The sequence below is a fragment of the Capsicum annuum genome, chromosome 2 (genome assembly GCF_002878395.1).
Source record: "Capsicum annuum cultivar UCD-10X-F1 chromosome 2, UCD10Xv1.1, whole genome shotgun sequence".
NCBI classification, from domain to species: Eukaryota; Viridiplantae; Streptophyta; class Magnoliopsida; order Solanales; family Solanaceae; genus Capsicum; species Capsicum annuum.
Genome location: NC_061112.1, coordinates 143,937,883 through 143,948,267, shown reverse-complemented (window position 1 = coordinate 143,948,267; position 10,385 = coordinate 143,937,883). Strand labels below are relative to the sequence as shown.

The following is a 10,385-nucleotide window of genomic DNA, read 5'->3' as shown; positions in this document are numbered from 1 at the left end:
CTATCAAGAGTATTATTATTTACTTCCACTGAGATCGGTCTTATAGATTTATCAAGAGAAAAAATCTCAACTTATGCACATCTACTCACTCTATAGGAAATTTTTTTTTATAGATGTGCTTCACAATTGTAACTTTACTTGTTTTTCCCTTTGAACCCAAGATTACATCATTAGGCAGGGTTTCCATAAAGTACAATCAATTTTCAACAGGCTTTATTCCCATCCCATTACAAGTTTGTACCACTAATTCCTTGCATAAAACCCTTTAGACAAAGGATCTGCTAAATTGAGTTTGCACTTCACATATTGAAGCGATATTATATCATCCTTCAATAATCTTCTCACATGACTGTGTTTGAGACGAACTTGTCTTGACTTGCCATTGTAACAATCACTTGAAGCCCGAAATATAGCAGCTTTATTATCACAATATATAGTCAAAGGTGGTATTGGCTTACCCCATAACGAAATATCTATTATTATACTCCGCAACCAATCAGCTTCTTCTCCAACAGAAGACATAGCGATAAATTCTGACTCCATAGTTGAGTGAGTAATAGATGTTTGCTTCTTTGATCTCCAAGATATTGCTGCTCCGGCCAAAGTAAAAATTCAAGCAGTAATAGATTTAGAGCCATTCGGATCAGAATTTCAGGTAGCATCACTGTAGCCTTCAAAAACTGTTGAAAAGGTAGAATAATGCGGGACAACATTAATTGTACCCTTCAGATAGCTTAAAATACGAATTAAGGCATTCCAATGCTCAACTCCAGGGCTACCAGTAAACTTGCTCAAAGTTCCTACTGCATAACCAATATTTGGCCTGGTACAATGCATGACATACATAAGACTCCCAACAATTTGAGAATATGTCAATTGATCAAGAATACCACCAGAGTTTTGCACTAGTTTGATGCTAGGATTAAATGGTGTAGGAGCTGGCTTGTCGTCAAAATGACCAAACCTCTTTAGAACCTTCTCAATATAACTTGATTGAGTAAGAGTCAAACCATTTGTTGATCTCACAATTTTGATGCCTAAAATTACATCAACTTCTCCAAGATCTTTCATTTCAAACTGAGAAGCAAGAAAATATTTTGTTTCTTTGACTCTTTCGATATCAGTTCCAAAGATCAACATGTCATCTACCTAAAGACATATTATAACACCAGAATTTTCTTGAAATTTACTAAATATGCAGATATCTTCACCATTGATTAAGTAGCCATTAGAAATCATAACTTTTCTAAATTTATCGTGCCATTATTTTGGAGCTTATTTTAATTCATAAAGAGATTTAAGAAGCTTACAAACTTTACATTCTTGACCAGGATTGATAAATCCTTCTGGTCATTTTATGTAGACTTCTTCGTCTAAATCTCCGTTCAGGAATGCAATTTTTACATCCATCTGATGAATCACAAGACCATAAATTGCTGCTAAAGCAATCAGGAGACGAATAGAGGTCATCCGAGCCACAGGTGCAAAAGTATCAAAATAATCAATATCTTTCAATTGAGTAAAACCTTTAGCTACCAAACGGGCTTTGTACTTATCTAAAGTACCATCAGATTTCATTTTCTTCCTAAAAATCCATCGGCAACCAATTGGTTTACATCCAGGAGGGATATCTGATAATATCCATGTATTATTAGACAGTATAGAATGCATTTCATCATCAATGGCTTCACGCCAAAATGGAGCATCATGTGAAGACATGCTTCATCATAATTTTCAGGATTCTTTTCAACCAACTAAGCTTGAAAATTAGGTCCAAAGTCTTTTGATTTGGTTAATCTTGAACTACGTCTTGGTTGACTTTCTTCCAATGACTAAACTATTTTTCTTTTAAGAGGAGAAATAGAAGAACTTGAACCTTGTTCAAAAGAATCTTTTTTCTTGGAAAATATATGCTAAAAAAATTAGCATGTAAAGATTCAATAATTGTGTGAGGACTTGGGGTCTCAAGATTTAAAAATCTATAAGCCTTACTGGTTTGTGAATAACCAATAAACACACAATCTACTCCTCTATAGCCAATCTTGGTTAAATGTTGATCTGGTAATCGAATATGAGCTAAGCAACCCATACTTTAAAATAATTTATATTTGGTTTTCGATTATTCCAAAGTTCATATAGAGATGCATCATGATTCCTGGAAGTAATTCTATTTAAAATATCACATGCTGAAAGTAAGGCTTCAGTCCACTAATTTTCAGACATACCAGATCCATAAAGCACAGAATTAACTATTTCTATGAAAGTCCTATTTTTTTCTTTTTGCTACACCATTTTGTTGTGATGTATAGGACATGGTTAATTATTTTTCAATACCTTCTTTCTCACAAAAATCAATAAAATCTGACTTTAAGTACTCTCCACCTTTATCAGACCTAATTGATTTAATTTTTCTACTCAATTTATTTTCAACTTCTGCTTTATATGTTTTGAAAGTGTCAAATATTTCATCTTTTATTTTCAATGGAAAGACATAAGTATATCTTGAGTAGTCCTCAATAAAAGTGATAAAATACCTCTTTTCATGACATGACAATCAATTCATCTCACAAATATCAGTGTGGATTAATTGCAAAAGTGTGGAAGTCCTTTCAACTGTCTTGAAGGGCTTTTTTGTAATCTTGCATTTACTAAAAGTAAGACACTTAGTAGTATGATTCTTTCCACAATCTTTAATTAATACATTATTCACCGTAAGTTGAATGGATCTAAAATTCACATGTCCAAGACGTTCATGCTATAAGTCTAGAGACTCCACAAGATAAGCAGAAATATTTTCATTTTCAATATTGAGTTTAAACATTCTATTTGCAACATAACCTTCTCCAACAAACATGCCATTTTTAGATAAAATTAACTTATCTACCTCAAAAATCATTTTCAAATCATGGTTCGAAAGAAGCATACCTGACACCAAGTTCTTTCGAATATCAGGAACATGCAATACGTCCATCAATGTAACTATCTTTTCGAGAGTAAATTTCAGTTCAATAGTTCCTTTTTTCACAACTTTAGTAGAGGAGAAGTTTCCCATATATACAATTTTACCTAATATGTGACGAGTTGCGCTGGTATCTATCCATCATTTCATGTGATCTTCCGCTATAAATGCTTCTATGACCATTGTCACAAGATCATCTTTTTTATTTTTATTTGCTTTTTTTTTTTTCGGCTTTGAGAATTCTACAATCACGCGCATAGTGACCAACTTTGTGACAATAATAGCATTCACCAGATTTAAAATTGACACCATTACACTTGAAATTTGTAGTCTTCTTTGCTTTTGAAAATTTTTTATTTTCAGGTTCCTTCTTGTTTGATTTTTCTTCAACCATATGAGCTTTCATGACAGGTTCCTTCAAACTATTATTATCGCGCCATCGTGTCTCTTATTCAATTTGCAAGTGTTGCAGCAACTGTTCAAGAGTCAAATCTACTTATTTGTGTAAGAGTTTGCTTCGATACTCTTTCCAAGATGGAGAAATTTTTGATATAATTGCACCAACATGAAAGTTTTCATCAAGAACAATATAATTTCAGATATAGCAATTTTATTAGCTATAAGTTGGAATTCTTGTACTTGTTCAGTGATTGACTTGTCATCAACCATTTTAAACTCCATATAATTTGAAATGAGATACTTCTTAGAACTCGCCTCTTCTGCTAAATAAATAGCTTGAAGAGTGTTCCATATCTCTTTAGCATATTTGCATTTAACATAATATTGATCATAATATTTATTGGACATTCCCCCAAGAATATAATTCTTGTACAAATAATCATCATATTGCCACTTGACAATTTGTTCTTTAATCAAACTAGCCTCGTCAGATGCTACCTCAGAACCAGGAGCATTAGGACAAGGTTCCTCAAGAACGTATGCCAACTTTAATCGTCTTAAAAAGAATTTCATCTTTCCACGCCATCTAGGAAAGTCTTTGCCATCAAATATTTTAAAATTAGGATTAGGCAAAGATGAAATACTATTTCATATTGATGTAGAAGCCATTGAGACAACTATCTTCAAATTGTTAGAACAATAATGATAATTGTACAAGAAATTCAAAATAAACTTGCTTGGCTTAGAGACATGATAATACGCTTCTTGAAGATAGTTGAAGTCTCTCCCACAAGCAAACGGAAGAATTAGTAACAATTCTATCTTCGGGATTCAATTAAGTCACAAAATAAGTAGCATTCAAGAATGTTGTTCTTCTATTCTTGAATTGGTGATTTCACCTTTTGCTCAATGTCTCTCAAATATTTTTCAAGGGGAAAGTAATTTTTTTTTTAAGTGTTTGTCTTTTCAAACAAAAGAACTTGCTATTTATAGGATAAAAATTTCATGTAAAAGGAGTATTAATTAAATAATAGTTAATAGGTTCATGAACAAAAAATTGTCTTTCTTTCAAGAACCTAAAACGTAAATGAATGAATTGTAAATGCATTTGTAACTCAAAATGCATTTTGTTTCAATTGTAAATTCACATTCATCTTCTTTGTAACTCAAAACTTCAAGTGATGCATTTGTTTCATAGCGCTCTTAAAAATCTTTAACCGATATATTTATTTCAAAATTTGTTGAAACATAACCTTAACAGGTTATACTCATCTTATTTGCCACAAAGATATAAAAAAGTAAATGAAAGATCGATAGACCTTTGAGCATGTATGAAACATCAAAGCATGAACCGGAACAAGTATCAAACAGCAAAAAAAAAAAAGACCGATGGATGATGACTTTTGATAAACAATTCGGTTAATATGGATTACAGAACAATATTAATCTCATACTGAATTCGAATATCATATTTTTGAAATTTTACTTTCGAATATCTTATCAGATTACTGACTTAAAGAAATCCAATTTTGGTTGGACAATTTGACTTTCCCAGCCCTAGTGGTGCACGGATAAATTGGCACTTAGCTTGAACATGAAAATTGAAAATATATAACCCCCATCACACAAAATATTTACGGGCTAACTCATTATAAAGAAGCTTGCTTAGGAGTTAGCCAAAAAGCAGAGCAATAACCGACATTAGGTGTGTTTTCTTGATGTGAATTTATACCTCTAAATAGAGTACTGTTAAGAGCTCTTATCAACGTAAATACAAGAGGTCTTACTTTTACCTAGCAAATCCTAATCACGCGAATTCTATACTTAGTTAAATAAGTTAAATTTAAAAAGTAAAGAGTTAATGGTTCAAAACACACCTAAAGTATCCTGATTGTTTGAGTTTTATATCTAAAGTATCAAGTGTCTGTTTCTTGCATTAACTATCACCAACTAGCTAATTAATTAGCAAAACACACCTAAACTATAAATGATTCCTAGGAAAATTCAGGTATAAAGCTCATATAATTAGTAGTTTAAGTGTGTTTTACCGACAAGTTGGTAATAGTTCAAGTAGGAAACTCTTGATAGTTAAGATATGATGAAACTCAAAAAATTGAAATGTTTTATTTGTGCTTTTCACCTTTCACTCAAAAGAATATTAATTACAATACGCATAACTAATGCAAACTTTAGTGTACCGACTAATATGATGATTAAGTAATTACGCAACCTTAGGTCAAACAGTACATTAATTTAGTAGCAAATCAGCTTGGATTCACCAGGAAGTTTACATGGGATAACACTTTTAAGGTACAGGGAAAATCAACAAGAAACACACCGAAAGCAATATAATATTTGTGATAATCAAGTCGTCCTATCACTACTTTCGTTAATTAAACATATGGGGAAATATTTGAAGCCGAAAAGTTGGTCAAATATAATATTTATAAAACAAACTGATTTTCGTCCTTGGTAATAGCACTTTCTTTCAGGGGTTCTGATTTTGAGTATAGATATAGTCAAGATGAGCAGCCAAAGTCCTCCTTTCTAAACATTCTTCTTCCTTTACGCCTTTACAGCTCTCTTCCTTATCAACTTGCTTTGCTTCAACAACATCCTGAAATAAATTCAAAACTAAATAAATACCTCACTACTAGATACAAAAGTATTTCCACAGCAAATCAATGATAAAGTTTATGTTATAAAATATAATTTATTTTCACCGAAACAGTTCAGTACAAGAAAAAAAAATATGCATGGAAAATACATTCTCATTGAAATACTGGAAAGCTTCCTAATTTTTCTACATGGAATACGATTATCTTTTCAAATATATGTGGGAATAACCATTCTACATTTTTCAGTGAGAAATTTCAATAGAGACATAATGGTCTTTGCAAATAGTTTGTACGTACCTGGTGTTGAATATTGTTGAGAGTAGTGACCTGGTGAAAAAGTGGCTCAGGGCGAGCAGCGTAGGAAATGGTAAAACACAGGAGAAGGATGACGAAGAAAAGGCTAGCAGATGCTTTAGACATGCTTGGTTGTTAAGCTATTATAGATGCTTAATTAGACTTGTGAGGAAGATGTAGGGGAATATGTATATATGTTGTCTTTAGCTATATGCACTATGCGTTGTGTGGTGGCTTCAATTTATAGTGAAATGAAGAGAATGACAATCACAAAGTTGAAGTGTAAACCTGGTTGAGTGGGATGGCGACTTTTGATACATATGGATATCAGGGGAATGACGAAATTTTATCTTAAGTGGACTTGAATGTAAATTCCAAGTGTTTTTCAGAAATAAACAAATGACCAGAGAATGACAAAAAATTTATAAAGAGAAATTTTACCGGTAGAAAATGCCTTCTTAGGCATTCTTTTACACTAGTATCAACTAATTTTAATGCTATCCGTTTCAATTTGTTTGTTGAATTTTGACTTAATTGACAATGTAATTTAAGAAAGTGAATACTAGTATATTAATAACTTAGTAACATGACTGATTATACCATCAATAGATAACTACACTTTAAATATTCCTTCCCATTGCAAGTAGCACTCTTTTATCATTTCTGATAAATAAAAATGGCATTGTCGTGCTGAAAGTTTATATTCAGCAAAATGGGGTTATCAAAGCTTTTGGGATCTGTAGAAAGCAAATTGTATATTTTTATTGTCGAATTGAGTAGGAAATTCCAAATGAACACCATTATTAGCTCGGAGATTGACATTGGAATTTTTTATTGTTATTCAAATTGTGAACTAATTTATGGAGGCTTTTGTGGCCTACCGCCTACGCTAGAATTTAATTTGTAGGAAGACTAAAGAACAATCCAAACGTGATCTCAGACGGATTTACATTTCAGTGAAGCAACGTACCTATAGAGGGGGAGTTATTAAAGCTTCTAGTAGCACTACATATTTTTCTTGTCTTAGCCTGTGGGGTTAGCAAATATTTTCCATAACAAGAGAGCATATATTACTTCACATTCTAGAACAACCAAGAATGCTCTTTTGACGGTTTTCTTGATCATTATCAACGTAAGTGATGATTACTTTTTTTTTTTTTCTGGTAGTAGCTGGGAATTCTTGTCATAATTATTCAATATATGTGGTGCCGTTAGTTGTACGTAGTCTTGACTCTTGTGGGGAAATCTGGAGGATAGTGAAATAATATGGGGACCTGGCAATTTAATTCATCAAACTAATTTTAAGAACTTGTTGTGGCTCAGAAAAGGTTAAGTAGGTTACGTTGCAGACTCGCCGTTTAAGTTGAAGAATTGATAGACAGTACAAGTTGACATTTAACTTTCACATACTTAATGATGAATGAATGGTTCTTACATATTTATTGTGATATACTAGGCCAATTTCCTTATCAGCTGGCTCTTCATAATCATGGCCCGTAAGATATGATGCTTATTTTTCAAAGTGAAAACGATCATCAACTGGTGTATAACCATCTAAATTAAGGAGTTCGCCTTTTAAGATATACAATATATATAATCAACCAAAGATAATATCAGCATAAGAATTTATATATAATATATACCGAAAGCAACTAGTAATTCCAAATGAAGTTGAATAAGTAGTATGCATTATTTCGTAACATTTTCAGCATTTATATTAGTTCTCAACTTGGCTAATTTAAGAGACGACATTCACTATCATACAAACAAGGTTACGTGCATGGAGTTGCTTTTGGATTATCCAATTTGTAAAGGTGGTGATGAATATAATGTCGCTAAAGAATTTGCAAAAACTGATCCGGACATTACGATCATAAAAAATATCCCTAAAGAAAAGAAGAATTTGCGATAAAATTCGTTGCTAATTTGTCAAGATTTTTTGATAATTCATCTCTAACTGTTAAATAGTTATGCTTACCGACGAATCTTTATTGTTTGATAGAATTTGCATGCCCATGTTTTTTTTTGGTGATGAATATATATATATATATATATGCAAGTCAGTCACGTTCCCTTATTAATTTAATCCAATCCGCTCTTCTGGTCTTCTTTCAACAACCATAAAGGCTGCATAACGCGGGTTAAGCAATGTGTTAGTTAATTAACTTAATTAAGACGTAAATCATTAATTTAATGATCATGAGATGATCATCACCGCAGTACAACTTGATGGATTGGAGGTTAAAGCTTTGAATATTCAAATACAATAAGCTAACTGAATTGCTAGCTAATAATTAACGTACTTAATTAAGAAATAGAGCTTTGCAGAAAAGCATATTGTGCAACAACCTATTTACCAAAGTTGACCAAACGCGGAAGGCTATGCAAAAGTCACGTTTTCATATTATATACTTTAGAGAAATTAAATGGGATGGACCTTATAAAACCACAAAAGTGAAAAGAATGTTTGAAGTTTGAACTGTTAAAAAGGCAAATCTTCGACCAGTCAAAAGCTCTGATCCAATAAGCACTTTCGGCTGCTAAAGCACACATGCCTTCTCACAAACTGCTGCTTAATTCCTCATCTTGGTTAAGTAAACGATAGTATATTTTATATATGCTGCACGCCAAAGAATGAAAGAAAGGAATTTAAGTATAAAAGGGTTTTTGCCAAGATCTTCTAAGATTGTGATTCAGCTTTTTTTCTCTTTTATAAGTCAAAGACAAAGACTGATGACATGCTCCGGCAAATTTTGGAAAAAAGGGGTGCACATGATATTATTTTGAGTGAATACTACATTGAAATATCGGAGGAAAGTGAAGAATTTTATACGGCATAATACAAGTTTCCATGAAATACAAACTTTTGTGCAAGTCGTTCGAGAGGCCAATTCGGGAGGGCTATTAGGATAAAGCAAACATATGTGCCATGAACTTGGGTCGCAACGTTTAAAAACTAATGTGAAGTTAGACTTTTAGCATTCAAATAAATGCACGTATTAGACTCCAAGTAAAGATATATGGCTAGTTAATTTTGAATAGCGGATATTGATGATTTCGCATTGATTGAAGTATTTTACTGCGTAATTAGTAGCAATAGGAAAATAGTTGTTGGCATATATATATATATATATATATTTTTGTTTTCTATTTGGTGTTCGGTATCCACATTGGAGTGTGACTAATCCGGATTCGCGCCGCGTAGGGCCCCGAATGGGGGAAAGTGCTCCCTACCAAGGATTTTTTCATACCCAAGACTCGAACCCGATCGAGACCTCTGGTTAAAGGTGGAACAATCTCATCCGCTGCACCACATCCTTTGATGGTATTGGCATATATATATATTTCATTATTTACATTAAACAACACAACTCGATCTTAAGCAGTATAAGTTAAAGTGAGAATATATATTATTTTACCGATGATTAAATCATAAAAAATATGATGTTCAACACACACGCATTTTGATGTTTGACTATATATACAAAAGCTCCAAACACTAATTCGTTTGTTGCCTCCCAACGGTCAAACCAAATATTGGCATAGCAAAAAATAATTGTATCTTCCTTCTTAATCATTTGATATTTGAAAACCCAGGCCACTATATCTATATTCCTTCTTTTGGAACAATTTGTCGTAAAGTATCTCTCTTTTTGTTCATCTTCCTTCTCTTTTTTTCTGAAATTCTGCACATAAAGTTTGATAAAAATGATGACTTGCTTGCTTTGGCTATTGGTCTTGCATCTATTAATGTGCAATTGACATTTGGTGCCAATATTTTCAAAGTGAGACCAGCGAAATAGAAAGGTTCTAAATTATAGTGCATGTCAATTGTTAATCATGAATGCCACTATAATGCTTGTACCATACCAAGAATTCGAGGTCACAATTCACATTTAAAACGAGAAAAATGCATCCTCAAATTCCTGCAATAAATTGCATGTGATAAGTTGTTAAATTTAAGTTGCTCTTGCAATCACTAAGCTAAATGTTTCAATTCTAATAAACCAATTGCATAGCCCTATGCTAAGGCCAGCGTCTTAATTTTTAAAAATAAATTTTGCATTTTAGTCCTTATATAGCACCTAAGAAAATATTTGTTAATATATTTGTTG

The 10,385-nt window shown here is 32.4% G+C and overlaps 1 protein-coding gene across 1 annotated transcript; it reads right to left on the bottom strand.

Annotated features, from left to right (window-relative positions):
• Window positions 1-5,589: 5,589 nt before the first annotated feature.
• Window positions 5,590-6,661, bottom strand: LOC107861370 (phytosulfokines 3). Its single transcript, XM_016706709.2, has 2 exons — window positions 6,274-6,661; window positions 5,590-5,975 (listed from the first exon to the last, which is right to left on the bottom strand). Exons 1-2 carry the CDS (start codon window positions 6,394-6,396, stop codon window positions 5,847-5,849), a joined length of 252 nt encoding a protein of 83 aa, XP_016562195.2. The 5' UTR covers window positions 6,397-6,661; the 3' UTR covers window positions 5,590-5,846.
• Between the last annotated feature and the right edge of the window lie 3,724 nt (window positions 6,662-10,385).

Excerpts from the sequence above, each read along its gene's own strand:
- LOC107861370 (XM_016706709.2), bottom strand. The coding sequence starts at position 6,396 with ATGTCTAAAGCATCTGCTAGCCTTTTCTTCGTCATCCTTCTCCTGTGT. Across the intron at positions 5,976-6,273 it reads TCAACAATATTCAACACCAG|GATGTTGTTGAAGCAAAGCA; the intron begins GTACGTACAAAC and ends AATTTATTTCAG.